We start from the raw sequence: 17,193 nt of genomic DNA, 5'->3' as shown, positions 1-17,193 counted from the left end.
TAGATCAGCACTTCAACATCCAGAATGTAATGTCCAGAAAAAAACATCCTGCATTTATAGCAACTGTACCTTGTTATACATCCAATTCTGACAGATTATGTCTAGAGTCAAAGCGGCTAGGGTTATATGAGGGGCACATCCTTTAAATCATCTCAGTGTTGTCAACAGACCCACAGTGTCAACTGGTTGCTCATCTGAGCTCTGGAGAAAAACACACTTTATCACCAACAGAAATCTGTAACTCTTAACTGGCAGTTCATTACTATAATCCACTTTAAGCCCCTGCTCTTTACGGCTGATAAGAAACACCTCTTGCACGAGCTGTACGCTGATCGTTTCCACCAGAGCTATAAGCCATCACGCTGAGATGGACATAAAACATCCATCATAACCTGTGGCATGTCAATCACATCTTTGGGTCAGGATGTGCAAGTATGTCAAAGCTCTGATGTTCATCTCAGGCTTTTAGAGAACCATAAGGATTTTTAAGGGTGTGAGTTTAGTGATGGGCTGCAGAGAAAAAAAAAAGAAGATAAAAAAACATATTTAAATCTAAAAGGTAGGCCTTTTATATGTTCATGTAGGCCTGTGTGGAATAGAGTGCCTTAAGACATGTTGACATCAAGGCTGATGAGGCTAAAACATAATTTCACAAGTTTTCACCACAAAACTATTTACACCATATTTGACACTAAGTCATTCTCTTAAAAATGTTCAGACATCTGAATGAATCATTTGGCATCCAATTAAAAAATAAAATTCAAGGTAGACTTAAGAAAAAATATATAATAAAAAATATATACATTATTATTATTATTAAATATTAACATAGAATTCAAAAAAGCACTAAAATACAATCAAAATAAAATACAAAACAATGTAGACTAAATAAATAAATTAAATAACAATAATAAAAAGTAAAATAATAATACTCATAATAAAATAAATATCAACATAGACTCCAATAAAGTGCTAAAATATAATAAATAATGCGATAACAAAAACAACAACAACAATAGACTCTAAAAACTAAAATAATAATAAATTACATTATAATAAAAAAATCAATGTAAACTAAAAATAAAATATATTAATAATAATAATAATAATAAATATCAAAGTAGACTCCAAAAAGTACTAAAATATAATAATAATAATAATAATAATAAAGTATAATATAATAAGTATAATAATTCAGACTTGGAAAAGGGGAGTTTACATCTGTTATTTTAAACACAAGAAACTGAAAAGAACACCTTACTCTTATCTTTTCTTACACTGACATGCTCTACTCATTTGTGATTGCATAATTAAAATGCTCATTAGTGACGGATAATAATTCACAAGCAGTGCTCTCAGACTGTTTATAATGGTTGCATGCAATAAAAATGTGTATCAAAAGATTGCTGGCATGTTCTTCATCTGTAAATGCTGTTTCTCCTGTGACATAAGCCTGCCAATAGAGTCCTGTGACTCTATCATCAACTGCTGCCATTTTGATTTGACTCTGGAACGAGTTATGACCCTTAACTCCAGAGTTTGACATTTTAAGGCCGTAATTGCAGTGCTTAATGTCAGAGCTGTGGATGCACCTGTCAGTGGAGAATGAATCAATAGCCTGAAGGTGACGGTCACATTTCTGAGCTGTCCTCCCTCTCCGGTTGAGACCGAGAGACCTTAGAAACGGAAGGGAATTTAGCCTACTTGAGGTCAGTATATTTTGCCTGTGAGGTTATTGCTTTAATGTTTTGAGCTCAAGGGGCATTGGTTAACTAGTTGGACAAATAGAGCAAAATCTCATGAATTCCTTCATGCATTTAACAAGTCAAGTTGAGGTCAGCTCTCCTCAGCATTTAAGTGTCTGAATGCCAGTTGCCAGGTGCTTGGACGACATAAAAAGCAATATAGACTTTATTAATATGCTGAATGGAACATAAAGGCTTCTCAAACTCCAGAACTGACATATAAAAGCAGGTTTTCTGGCTCTTCCTAGGTTCACAAGCCTTGCAGTCAGCTACCATTGCTCTCAGAGTGCTAGACTGCTTGTGAAGTACTCGGCCACATGAAAGAAACATAATTGCTATTGTCTGGAATGTAGAGCCGAATGATGAAAAGCAAAGCTTTCTCCATATTGTTTGATAATTAGCCCCCCTGTTCCGTGAGTGATTTGCATAGTGGTCACTTGACAAATAAAGGCAGTCCTGGAAGTGACAGTATATAAATGACTTGTTTTGCAGACAGCAGATGGTGGGTATCACAGGGAGCGGGAGAGATAGAGGGAACAGGAGCGAGAAAAGGAGGAGGAAGGGAGGGAGGGAGGAATGGGGTACATACGGCTACAAACACACTGCCTACCAGCTGCTGCTGTTGAATTGGAGTCATATCCACAAACACAATTAAGTCATTTTCAAAACTTCCACCAGTCAATAAAGAGTACTCTGTGGAAAATCAATAACATTGATTTACATCGTAATTGCTTGATGAATTCAATTTTAGTAACCAGAATATAAATAAATAATACTATTTCATGTCAAATATAGTGTTGTTAAATTAGAATCCTTAAAACTGAAACTAAACTTAAACCTTGTTTTTGCTAATTGAAATAAAGCTAAAAGAAAATATAAATATTATAAGAAAAACTTAAACTTGTTGCCTTGGCAGCTAACTAAAATAAGGTTACGTTAAATTACTACAATTAATAAAACTAAAACCAAAATAAAAATATTTGAAATAATACTAATAATTATATTAATAATAATAATACAAATGACAACAGCACATAACATTTACAAAAATGTAAAGTTAAATCTGCAAAAAATAGCTGATTCAAAATATTTATATATTACAAAAAATAGCTGATTCAAAATATTTATATATTATAATTGCATGCAAAATAAAGCTGTAGAAACAATTTTCACTCAGAAATTGCCAGTAAATTTCACAAACAGTTACAAAAAAATGGTGAGTAACATTAAATTAAACATGGCATTTTGAAATAGAAAAACTGAAATAGTATTTTCTTGTAAAATATACTCCAATAATCTCTTTTTTTACTGTGTAAATACAAGTACTTTACAAGTACTAAAATAATGCTTGTTTGTGCACCATTTATACTATGGACATTAATGATATATCATGTGGTTTATTGTGGGTAGGAGTACTACTATTTCTCTATATGATAAAATTTTTTCCCAGTGGATGATAAAACCAATCCAAAGATTTATGTTTTAAAGGCTTAGGGGGAGCTTTTGACAGAAAGCAACCAGCTAGAAACCACAGAGAACACCCTAGCAACCACATAGCAACACACTGGCAATCACCCACAACATTTTGGCACGTGGTGGTGACTTTACATGGGCAAAAACCATTTTACATTGTACATTTACATTGAAATTTTCATTGCAAATCTGTCTGATGCCTTATATTGGCACAGACATTATCAAATGCACCTTTAAGTAAAGTACTTATTTGTACCTAAAGTTTTACGGTTACTATTCAGGGCAGAAGATCCAAAGCACATGAGTAATCAGTTTGAGTTTCTCTTTCCCAGAGGACATATTTGCATGACAAGATCTGAATGACACATACTGACAGTCAGATATTCAACTGAAACTGGGTTCATTCATGTTTGAAAGGCGGTTAACGAATGCTGATATTGCCAATCTTACGCCACAGTTTTTAAACCTGTTGTACTTTAAAAGAAAAGTTAACTACAAATATATCAATTTAAAAACATCCCACACTATTTAGCTATATAATGCTAGCGTAGACAGTAGTCCATCTAGTGGTGACATTTATAAAGCATTTTACCCTCTACTGACACAGTCCAATTACAAAAATGAAAAAGAAAAAGATGATAGCCACCAATTCTGAAAGCCTGTTGCCGTTGTCATAGCAACGCCTCCACGGTGACCTACCTCGTACAATGGGGGATCACTGGCGAGGCTGTCGAGGTTGACGGAGCCCTCGTAGGTCAGGTAGTGAAAGACATTGAGGGCGCGTGCCGCCTCGGGTCCACGTTGCTTGTAGCCAAAAATAAGGTCAATCCACTGGTGCAGCTGACACGACACAAACTCGCTTTCCAGGGCCTGTCAAAGAAAGCGGGACAATTAGAGGTGAAAGGTACACATACACAACATTAATGTAAACACACACAGGCGTACACATGCACAGATAAACATACACTCGGGGCGATGCTTCTCGATTTAGAAGACTGCAATAGCTTGAGATCGTCATAAGAGTCCGAAATGTAATAGACACACCCCTTGACACTGAAATTTAACTAATCCAACTACATACAGCACAGAGACCCTAAAAGTATTTGGACACTTAAAAATGAAAATAAAATATATAAACAATAACAATAAAGTACTGATCAAAAGTTAGGTGTCTGTACTTTTCTAACGTTTCTGAAAAGAGTTTCTTATGATTACCAAGGCTGCATTTATTTGATCAAAAATACAGTAAAAAGAGTAATATTGTGAAGTATTACATACAATTTAAAAGAATGTTTCTTGTTATTATAAATGTTGAAAACAATTTTGCTGAATGATATTTTCATGGAAAAATTAATTTGATGAAGAGAAAGTTCAAAAGAACAGCATTTATTGGAAAAATAAATCTTTTGTGACATAAAGGTCTTTGCTCTCACTTTTGACCAATTTAAAGTGTCCTTGCTGAATAAAATGATTAATTTCTTAATGAATACAAAATATTAGTATATTATATTCATTTATTAGTATAGTTATTATTTTATTAGTATTTATTAGTATTAGTATGCTTATATTAATATATTCATTTTGTTGTTGTTTTTTGTCATTTTTATTATTTGAATATGTCCATATAGTTTTTATACATTTTTAATAGTTATTTAATATTTAATAGTTAATAGTAATAAGTTTATATTTTATATGTAATAGTTAATAGTAAAAAGTTTATACGTTTTGTTATATATTTTTTAAATTATACCTTCATTTTATTTCAAGTAATTAAATTTAAAAAAATTCTTGTGGTTTCAGTTTAGTTTTAGTTAACCATTGTTTTGAAAAAAATACAGAAATGCTCACTGTAGGTGATATATATATATGCATATATATATATACACACATACACACACATATATATATATATATATATACAGTATATATATATATATATATATACACACATATATATATACATATATATATATATATATATATACAGTATATACAGTATATATATATATATATATATATATACACACACATGTATACTGTATATACACACACACATTTACACACACAGAGCATTTCCTCTATAGTTTCTTCAAAACAATTCTATTCCAATACATGCCTGAATACTGCTGTTAATGCTTAAAGATGCACAGAAGTGCTTTATTATAGGTATCAAAAACTGTCATCTTGAGATAACAAATGGGTGGGGGTAAGAAAGGGGTAAAAAAGAATGAACAAATAACACAGAATGGCACACAAATACACACGTTTTTCCCTCTCACACACAAACACACCCAGGGCACTGCTGTTGGAATTTACACACTCACACAGAAATAATAGCTATTACCAACAGAGCAAGCCGGGGAGCGCAGGGGCTGTCATTACAATCGAAAGTGACACATGCAAAGATGGGAACACTAAGTGAAAGAAAGAGAGGAAGAAATGTGTGGCAGGAGGGGAATGGAGAGAGAGAGAGGAAGGGAGCACAAAGACAAGGAGAGAAAGAGGGGATTAAATGAGACGGAGAGAAAGAGCAGCAGAGAGAGAAAAATAAAGGACAAGATCTAAGGACAAAATCGAGCCGTAGCCTGTTTAAAAATGTATTTGCTATTCAACTAACCTAAAATACTACTAGTCATTGCAACAAACCAAATAATTACATTAAAAACTAACCACAAAATGAAATGAATATTTACTGAAACTGGATATTTGTGTTGCTATTTCTGCATGTTCAGTGTATGAATTAAAGAGACCCAAATATCACATTTCTTTCTGCTGTGGATCACAAAGGATGATATTTTACAGAATGTCCTGCAAATATGGCAAGATAAATATTCAAACATGGTTTGTCAATATGTCAAGACATGATTGACATCAGTGAAATCAAACGAAATCAACCTAGTAAGATTTGAGAGCTACAACAGAAATAATTTTTTCAGCAAATACGGACTTAAATTTCAATCTGTTCCTCATAAAAATGTATCATATGACTTCAGAAGACTTGACATATAGCACACCGGATGTATGGAGTGGACCAAAATTATGGTACTTTAATGCTGCTTTTCTGGTCCCTATGTGAGAAGATTTATTAATATGCAATGAAATGAATAATTTATTTGGCTTGTGAATTATTTACATGAACTGTTTACATGAAAAAATGTAATGTAAGAATCCGAATTCTTATTCAGAACCAGTGACATTTTTAATGAACGATAGAATGAATGATTCTTCGGTTCTTTTTAGTAAATTAAAAACAGAATTGGAATTGTTAAAAGGAATAGAATTATAGAAAAAGGCACCAGGACTTTCTACTAAATGTTTTTTCTGTTTCATAGAAGAAATAATGTCAAATGGGTTCAGAACGTAAATTATGACCGCACTGGAGAAGCTTATTATGTCTTATTTACACCAGCTTTTGTAAAAATTATGAAGACGCTGTATTTTGGGCCACAAAAATCTGAGTTTTACCAGAAAGAGGAAATCAAAATGTGAGAACTGAATGCATTTTGCCCCATTCAAAGCTCATGTAAAATAGTTTGATATATCTGAGGTGTTTTGACATCCTCAAGCCCTTTCTTAAGAAAATCTCGCTTTAACAGACAGCTACTTGTGAGATCTTTAGATATGTGCATGTGTATGTGTGTCTCTATAACTGAAAGTGTTAAAACAAGAAAAAAAATGAGGCTGGAGGAAAGGTCACCTCCACAAGACACACACACCCCAGCACTGTCACTGCATCTGAAAAGGTCAAGTGTGTTTCCTGTAGTGCACACACGCACGCACGCACGCGCACGCTCGCTCACACACACACACACACACACAGCACACACACACACACACACACACACACACACACACACACACACACACACACACACACACACAGCATGGGCCACAACACATCCTTAATAGTTTGAAAAGGCAGAAGTGTTGATACACAATCATTAAATGAACAAAGACGCAAATTCCACATCTTGCAGCATATACAATTCCCATGTCTCCCTGCGGTTCTCTCATTTTTATGAGTATATGAGTAAGATAGGGCCATTATAAGAGGCAGAACACAATTTCAAGCCCACCACAGTCTACAGGGATTGGTGGACACACACACACATCTTGTCTGCTGCGGGCCAAATCATGATTGATGAAGCTGGCATTAGGGTAACATTATAAGGGACAGTGGCCAGGCCTGTCCTCCGTGACATCATTCAGGTCAGCGGTAGATTACATTAGTATCGAGCAGTGCACTGCATTATGACCTTCACTGTGGAAAAGCAGCACGCAGAGGCCTGCTGAGGACCAGGATGCTGTTTCATTTGAACGAATGAGTGTTATCTCAAGGGAGCAGACAGAAGGAAATGGATTACAGATTAAATACTGGACTAAGAATTTAAGATTGCAGATTTAATTCAGACATTAAGGTCTTAACGTATATATTCAAAAATGTATCAGATTTCTAACTCAGATTTGCTTACACTCATTTACTTGAAAGAAATTAATATTTTTATTCAGCAAGGTTGCATTCAATTGATCAAAAGTGACAGTAAAGACATTTTTAATATTGAAAAAGATTTTTATTTCAAATAGATGTTGTTTTATTTTAATCAAAGTATCCTGGAAAAAAAAGTATCACAGTTTTCACAAAAATATAAAGCAGCACAACTGTTTTCAACATTTATAATAAGAAATTATTCTTGAGCACTAAATCAGCATATTAGAATGATTTCTGAAAGATCATGAGACACTGAAGACTGGAGTAATGGATTTACCATCACAGAAATAAATTACATTTTAAAGTATATTAAATATATAATATAACAGTTATTTTAAATTGTAATAATATTTCACAATATTACTGGATTTTTTTTTATCAAACTAATAGATTTAAAAAAGGCTGCCTTTGTGAGAATGAAAGATTTAAGAGTTCTTTTTAGTAAATCATAAACATTTTTTAAAATGATTTCTTAAAAGTATCAACAGAATTGTTAATGGAACTGTTGAGGAAAAAGAACCAGAACCATAAGGAGAAATCGGAACAAGAATCCCAATCTGAATCGTTTCCCAATATTCCCAAAGCTAAACAGAAGAGAGAGAGAGTGATGGCTGGAAGAGGACAACTATTGTCTTGGGCTCTGAGATGAGAAAGGCTCACTAAGGTCCACTATGGTGTCTACAAAGTGTCTTTGTGAATGACAGAATCCTGTATGTGCAGATTCTGTTCAGGCCTAGACATTAGCCATTAGTGAGTTTGACTTACCATCCTGTTGATCCTTACAAAGTCCTCTGGTTTCTTTGCCCAGGCTGGTAGTTCTACATCACAAACAGGGACACCGTCATCCCTGTCACCCAGACAGTAGCCATTACTGTTCACAAACATCTCAGGCAGGTAGTAGAACTCAGGAATCAACTCCTATGAGGTGCAGAGAAAGAGGACAGGAGCGAGAGAAAAAGCAAGAGAAGCTCAAATCAAATCCAAACATTTCCAAAACGGATTTATTAATATTGTATAGGGATACAGGGAACAGGGGAGTTAAAAATGCACATGCAAAAATACCAATGCTTTCAACATTGCATGTTTTGTAGTTCAATTAATCAAAGTGTTGGCAATGTTTCAGGCGGCCATGGAAAGCGACCCCAGGAGACCAGTGAAGAACCATCAGAGTACATTTAAAAACACTCGGCGAGTGTGGGAATGCGGTAAACGCACAACGATGGGGGAGGGTGAAAATACAAAGGAAACGCGAGAGATGACAGAAAACTTTATTAATGTTTGAAGTGAGCTGATGGATGGATCTGCTGTATCTGTTGAAGTACGTGAAGCAGGTTTGGTTTTGTTGTGCCCAGAGGCTAAATTGGGATTTTGGTTGAGTAGCCATGATTCGAAATGACAGAGGGAAGCATAATGCTTAAATTTAATAAACTTTAAAGATTTAAAAAATTATTACACTCATTAAATGGTGACAAATATGTTTTGATAAAAAAAACTAAAAATGGACGGGAACGCCTAACATTTTCTTTTTAAAGGTGTCACAATGTCATTATGGATTATTACGGCCCATTTTAACCCCTAGTTGTGCTTTTAGAAGTGTAAATACACAAACACCGTAAAAGCTTTCATCGTTCTACTGATCTGAAGGCATTATTAATTTTTTGCTTAATTTTTGACACACTTCCCTGACTATGATAAGTCTCTTAAAGCTAAACATTCCCAATCCTTCTCTGTTCTCACTGCCCTATCAGTGCAAATTACCCATAATTCCCTGTGAGAGACACCTCTGTACATTGGGGCATGTGCACACGAGGAATGTGACCTCCTCCCCGTTTAGTGTCAGTCAAAAGCTCTTGCCTTTGAAGAACCTTTAAAACCTTTTAAAATCATTTAAGACCTCATTCTGCCTGCACACATCTGAAGCTGACAGGTTGAATGTTTTCTCCCCAATACTGCTGTTTTGGATTCAAGTTGCTGTTATACAGCGTCTGTTGAAAGGAGCTGTTTAACTAAGTCTCCTTGGTGAGTATAAGAGAGTTCTTTAAAGCACCATAAAACAGAGGACTTTCACATGCTGGGTCACAAGCAACAGTATGCCAACAATAAAACACAGCGTGCTTTTACTGTAGGGTCAGTATTTAAAAATACACTCTCTTTTATGACTGTTACGCTCCAATATTTCAACAATCCTTCAGAATGTCAATTAATCCCAATTATTATCAATATTTATTATCATATCAATCCATTATGGTCAGTTTTACAGCAGTAATACTAATATTAGAAATTAATTTTGCTGTTCTAAAATGTAATAATTATAAAATGAAAAACTAGATTTACAAAACACAAGACGTCCAGAAGGGTCAGAAGGTATTTAAATATATAATGAATCAAATCTATAGCAAAAACATATCAATAACATCATCTTATTTCAGATCGATGGGAAATATAAAGTAGCTTTAAAGTAGTTTTGCAGTGCACTCAATATAGAAATAAGACATCTGTCACCTTAAGTTGCATTGAATCCAGTGTAGGCTCCACTATATTGATTATGAGCAATATAGTTTTGACATTTTGTGTGAATTTTAAACGTCAAGGAGATTCATTATCATCACACAACAACATATTCACAACTAAATCTTGACGGTACTATATTGACTCCAAAATTAAAGCCAAGTTTAAACTCGACCTCGAAGGCCAAGTCAAAATCGGACAGAGCTCCATCTCTACTCTCAGTGGAGGTTTGGTTTATAAACTTTGCAGACAGTTACTCAGTCGTGAACAGTTTGGGCTGCTAGCGTCGCGATCCACGTCCTCAGCCCGCTCCACTCGTGAGCCAATAATTCCTCTACAGCCTCACTACAGCCTCATAATGGGCTGACAAGTCAATCACACTCAGACTCTTCAGCTTTACACTGTTCGCCCTAATGACACCCTCCTGGAGAGCTGTCACCGGGCATGACTGCCTCATCCCACTCCTTCAGACAGAGCACCGCCAACAGATTATTGAGAAACTGGTGACGATTGGAGGGAAAGTAACTCTTTTGCTCTTAGCAGGAGGCCAGAGTGCTCTGCTGATCACTAGCTGGATGTTTTGACAATACTTAAAAGCATATTCTTATACCTTGACAATGATAAAACATCGTCAAATTGGCATGACATATCTAACTAAAATATCTATAGACAGATCTGTACATATACACACATTTATAACAGAAATAGATCAATGATACAGCAAACTGACCTTTATAAGACAAGGCCAGTGCTGAGGCAGTAGTCTAAAAAGACCAAATGGCCAGTGAACTTTGATTTGCTCTTTTAATGTTGTTATTTAGCTGTTTCCTGCTGCATGGGATCATTACAGAGAGTACTGTGGGTAATGAATAAGTTCAGGGTGAAGTGATGCAGATTGAACTGAAGACCACTGCAACAGTACTAAAAAACACTAAGGGTAAAAAAGAAAAAAGTGTGTGTGTGTGTGTGTGTGCTCACATGCACACACATATACATATATAATACAGTCAGTTAATTAAGATTTTAATTTATATAGTGTACAATTTAAAAAGTGATTAAAAAATTCTCTGGAAAATGTTCCTTAAAACAATTAACTAAATATCTTAATGAAATTAAGTGAATATACTAAAAAATAAAGCAAAAAATGATGGCTCATCAGAGTTTTTATTTTTAGTGTGTGTATGTGAAAGAGTTTAGTGAGTTGGATAGTTAGATTGTTAAAACCGAATATTAATACTTGATAATACAGGTAATACAGGACAAAGGCATAGTCTTTTATGATGAAAATCATGCTGCTCATACATAATAAAAACCAACTCCTGCTCCACAAGAAAATGCACAAAAAAAAACTAACAGACTGGTGACCATTAAATATGTTTAACATTTTCCACACAGACACCGTAGTGGTTCCGAGAGGCCTGTATTTGCTAACATATCTAGAGTTTCCCTGTACAGCCGTTCACTGGCCGTGCATATCGCCTGTACCTCATGTTGTTGGATGCTGTTTCCCAGCCCGGGGTAGTAAAAAGCCCTGCCTTTACATAAAAGACTACATTTTAAATAGCTTTTGTCATTAATGCTTTATTAATTGCCTGGGGCGAAGCTAACCCATCACAGAGTGTGCTGGAAAAGTATGACACTTTTAGGTCAGCTCGAGTGCGCTTGCTGAGCCGCAGAGAGGGGCTGAAATGGAACGGAGGCAACGGGGAACAACCATTACGGTGATGAAGTGATGCCTCTCTGAAATATGTGCATGTTGAACGACGTTTTACTTTAAATATGTATGAAGAAAAAATGTTGATTTCACAAAAAAATGCACATATAAATGGAAAAAGGACAGTGTTGATGCAGCTTGGAAGCTCCAGGAACTAAAATGTTGCTGCAAATCAAAACAATGCAATACCATTTGTTTTTTGGGAACTGGATGATATCAATATTGGTTGACTGATTGGACTGAAAGGAGACACATTTTTCGAAGAACTGTTTATTCAGTTCCTCACAGTTGCAGCTAGTAATGTTGCACCTATATCATCATAACAGTCAGGCACTAATGACTACTTTCTAAGCCTGTTTAGATATTACGATGTACAAAAACTGATATCTGATTACCTTCACATCCGCAGTATCACGCTGACAGTGCCTCCATGAGCGGGCGATCCCGGAGAACGTGCGGTTTGGGTGATCAAACTTGTTGCCGTTGGCGTTTAGGAAGAATGTGGTGAAAGGCTCCTGCAATTGAGCAGACACAAAACAACACTGTCACTTTTATTGACCCAAATAAGCTCTCTTTCCTAATGTGTGAAAATAACCGTAGAGGTATCACATGATTCTGACTGCTAATTAGGCGCTTGTTTAGACATATCTGCTCCGTTTTGCAAAGCCCTAATGCTATTCATTGGCCCAAACATCTGTAGAATAACAAAGTAAATTCATCTACATTAATTTCTATGGTAATTGGATTCAATCTCGTGATGGAGTCCTTCTCCATTGCTCTGGGAAACGTTCCGTTTGCACAAACATCTCAATGTAGGGACTCATCTGTCAGATTATGAAGAGTTTGTGGAAGGTTTTTTTTGTCCTCTCATTTTCTGTAACAGTGCCCGAGGCGGAGTTAATTATATGGCCTGTTGGCTGAGGAGCTCAGCTCTGGCTCTAATTGGCATATTCAGGGTCATCAGTCTGGGTTGGCAGTACGAGGAGTTGACATGGAGATGCTGGATCAGCCAGAGGAAAAGATGATGGTGTCTACAGTCTCAGTCAAGCCCGGTGTGAGAGCTGCCAAGGTTAACCTCCCAAACCATCATCACCAACACAACGGCCTGCCTCGGAAGAGCCAATTACTAAGTTTTCATTATGTGTTTTAATTTTGTCTCGCAAGATGGATAGACAGATTCCTCATTAAAAGAGGTGTGATTATACAACAGTCTTTTAAAATTAATAAAACAAGCTTTAATGCCTTTTCAATCAAATTACATGCAAAAATTGCTCTGAAAACAAACTACACTTGGCTTAGATTGCATTCATCATAAAATCTGATGCAGAAACGAGTATGCAGACCTCATCAAAACACTCCGCATTACTGATTTGAGCTCTGGTATAAAATGTTTATATGGTGAAAAAATGGAATTATGTAACAAAACAACAGTAGACGAGTAAAACATAGTCATATGATGTAACAAATGTGGAAAAACTGAAAGCATCAGGAGATACTCAAACCCAATTTCCTCTCAACCTTAGGAACAACTTCATTTTCTCTGCAGAAATCTGGGTGTTTTATTTTTTTGTACCAGTCCATTCGTCCCAGATCAGCACTTGGAGACCTAGGGCAAGCGAGGACGTTAGCAGGAGACAATGATTGACATGTTTCCCAGCGCTCCGCGTTCTGTCTGAGAGGCATAACGCTGTCACGTACCAGCCAGTAAATCTCTACGCAAAGGTTTTTGACTTCTTTTTCCCATATGCCTGTTTACCAGCCTGTGAAATCCACTCACCGGCTCTCTGTAGCGGAACATCAAGCTCGCGGATTGAGATGTAAGGATTGATTCACATGTGCGGTGAAAGGAAGCGCTAACGTGTGCTTTGACTGACGGTGATTTGATCCACTAACTGGGTTCGGAGATATCGAATTGGAATGTTTTATGTATACACAGACTCTTGACAGCATCATTTCCAAAGTACAACCATGATACATTTTGAAGAATATTACAGTTTTGCATAGATTTTGCATGGTATCATGTAAATATGAAAGATTTCATGTAATACAAATCTTCAATACAAAGGGGTATTTGCATAGTAATCATTGGAATATTCATGAAGGGGTGACGTAATTACACTTCCTCTTGTGGAAAACTGACTTACGTGATATGATTTACCATTCATAGAAGCCATAATAAGAGCCAGAAACAGCTCAGCTCGGTTAACTATCCAGTAAAACTAGGTACTTCCCAGATGTTGAAGATATCAAATTCCTTGCATCCATCCAATCAACAAGACTTACGATTCGGACAAGCCAGTGGAGGGTGGAGGCTGCAGTGGAATAGTGGGTTGTGTAGTGGCAGGGTGGAGTTTCCTCATCCCATGATTCATAGCGATCGGCGTAGAATACAGCACGCTTTGGGTTCAGCGCTCCGATTGGCTGAGGGGAAACACGGATGGAAAAAAATCAGTTTATCCATCTCGACATGCATTTAACAGGACAACATTGATTTTTATTCTGTGCAGTCATTTAAGCAATATTAAGCACATTTTCATTTTTCAAAATCTACGGATTGATTTTAATTGCATTATAAGTGCACAAGAATGACAAGAAACCATTCCACACAAAGACAGAAGCCATGTTGTTCTCATTCCGTGCACTTTCTATATACGAACGATCACATAAAAAAGACTTATAGCACACATTACATCTGTGGAGCTGAGAGCATTGCGTGCATTGGTGTGTGCATGTGTGTATCTTCATGAATGTTTGATGGAGAAGGCTAAGCAAAACTCCTTAAGGAGAAACTAGAGTTTTTTTTCGTGAGGTTTGTATGTCACGCAGTATTACTATGCCACGTAATCTTATCTTGAGGTACTCTTAGTCTGGGCCTGCTGGTGCACCGCATTTAGAAATGTAGGACATATAAACAAGTGCACATAAGTAAACAACATACAGTAAACTTGAATGTTTCAGCATTGTATGCCAGATCTTTTATGTATTATTATTATGCTCATCAAGTATAGCTCATGTAAAAAAGATTTTTTTTTTTTTGTCATTTACACACCGTCATGTTTTTCTAAATCAGTATGAGTTTACTTATTCCATGGTACAAAAGGGGGAAAATTAAGAATTGCACTTTTTTTTAAATGTAAGATTGGTGAACAAATCATTCAGATTGGTTTTGCTAACTGATTTATTGAAAAGATCAAGCCCAAAAAAATGATTCGTTAACAAATCTAACATTATTATTTCTCTTATAAACACTCAAAATTTTCAATGAATAACTTATACAAATATTTAATCAAAAAATACTTCATACAAGTACTAATGTTTACAGACAGAAGACGGTTTCTTGTTCGCTTGTAAAAATCCATCTATATAGGAGTTATCTGCCCGCATGTCTGTGTTTCTATGCGTTTATGTGTGTGTAAGGCAATCTGAAAGGTCTCAGCTAAAGACAGCGAGTAATCTAGCCTGGCTTAACCCTGTCTGACCTGATTTACACCCTGTACATCCACACTGCTCTGCCTTGACCATCCTTCTGCTGTTAAACCACTCTAGAAAATCCTGCACAATGTCTAGAGTAAACACTCATACTGGCATTCAGAGCCCAGGGATTCTCTCTCCCTCTCTTTCAAACACGTACGGATGTTGATAAACCTGTCATCATACAACATAAACAATTTGTAACAGTCTCTCTTCTCCAAATCCAGTACTGGCTGATAGTCAAACTTAGACAGTGGATGTCTCCAACTACATGAGCACTATTCGGACTGTAATAGTTTGTCAGAGTAACATCTGTAAAAGAACATCTGCATGGCTCCCCATGATAAAAACAACTTCACATTTACTCATTGCATATATGTGTGTATATATATATATATATATATATAAACGTTTATAAAAATATTATTTGCCCGTTTTAAATCTAATCTATCTATCTATCTATTGTAAAATATAAAACTATAACATATACAGTATAATTAAATAACCTGTTTTTACACACACACACACACACACATACACTTTCTAACATCTATAGTGCCCTAAGAAAAACAAAGACATTTCAAAATGAAAAGCATTACTATTAATGATCAAAATATTTTATTTTACCACAGGCAATTAGTTCATGCATCAGACCTTGTTGCAAATGAGGACTGTATACCAAGTAAAATATTTCTTTAAAGGGGTCATATGATGCGGTCACATGTGGTTGCCGCAAGCCCGCCGGACGCTCCTTCGTTGAATCCTCCAGCCGGGCCATTCTCAAGACCGCCCGCCTCGGCTCACTCAAGCCGGCCTCCGCATACTCTAGGCAGCGGTGTGTGATGCTGTTTCATTGTGAAAGCGAAACTACTTTGTTTGGTCTTCCAAAAGCGGACACGACTAGAAATCAGTGGTTAAGTTGTATTTACAACACTGTTCCAGAACAGTTTAACCTAAATATTCCAATGTGTCCAGCGCATTTTATGGAGGACTGTTTCCTGATCCTGGTAGACTACAATGAGTAGACTACAATGCCGGCTGTTCTGACTCACAACAGTAAGTACATTTTTTTACATTTAAAGAATTTGCCACTGACGATTCAAACGCGAGTTTTGAGCAGTGTAGAGTAGCGCTTGTTGTTTGTCATTTCTCCGATCACAAATGCAGACATGGTTTTATGTTTACGCAGCGCTATGCAACGCAACGCGTAAAAAGACAGTATAAGTCATTATAATCCATAATTATGTCCCCACTGGATGCAACAAATGACTCGTTTATAATGGGTTTTAATGTTTTTGTCTCGTCGCTCCGGCCGGACAGAGCATCACAACATGGTAAGGGGCGTAACATTTCCGTCACACGCTTGAGGTATTCGGCCAATCACAACGCACTGGATAGCTGGCCAATCAGAGCACACCTCGCTTTTCAGACCGATGAGCTTTGTAAAAATTTACAGTATGTGGAAAATAATGTGTTTTTTAACCTTCAACCGCATAAACACATTTCATTACACCAAATACACAAAATAATGTTATTTTTAGCAGCCTCATATGACCCCTTTAAAATAGCTCATGAAGGCCAATCGAGCTTTTCAGACACCCATTTTTTAAAATCAAAATAAGCAGTCATCACTCAATTAAGAAACTTTTAGATTGGAACAAATTGGCCTCTATAGCTTTTCAATCAACGGGCAACGCAGGTACTTGGGCAGTCGATATTAATGTGTTATTGATGAGGAGGACAGCACTGGCCCTAGAGGGAGATCAATACTCCCCGAGATCTCGAGCGTGAGC

The 17,193-nt window shown here is 36.2% G+C and overlaps 1 protein-coding gene across 1 annotated transcript in view; it reads right to left on the bottom strand.

Annotated features, from left to right (window-relative positions):
* LOC107582280 (neurobeachin-like) overlaps positions 1-17,193 on the bottom strand; it is a 288,543-nt gene that overhangs the window by 19,526 nt on the left and 251,824 nt on the right. Inside the window, exons 45-48 of the mRNA XM_016268046.1 lie at positions 14,213-14,350; positions 12,325-12,444; positions 8,473-8,625; positions 3,918-4,088 (exon numbers count right to left, since the gene is read on the bottom strand). Of these exons, the coding sequence (XP_016123532.1) occupies positions 3,918-4,088; positions 8,473-8,625; positions 12,325-12,444; positions 14,213-14,350 (582 nt within the window). The remainder of the gene's footprint in view (positions 1-3,917; positions 4,089-8,472; positions 8,626-12,324; positions 12,445-14,212; positions 14,351-17,193) is intronic.

This window comes from Sinocyclocheilus grahami, unplaced genomic scaffold, assembly GCF_001515645.1.
Source record: "Sinocyclocheilus grahami isolate Dianchi unplaced genomic scaffold, SAMN03320097.WGS_v1.1 scaffold42.1, whole genome shotgun sequence".
Classification (NCBI taxonomy): Eukaryota; Metazoa; Chordata; class Actinopteri; order Cypriniformes; family Cyprinidae; genus Sinocyclocheilus; species Sinocyclocheilus grahami.
Note: the sequence above shows the minus strand (reverse complement) of the source record. Positions and strands in the feature narration are given on the sequence as shown.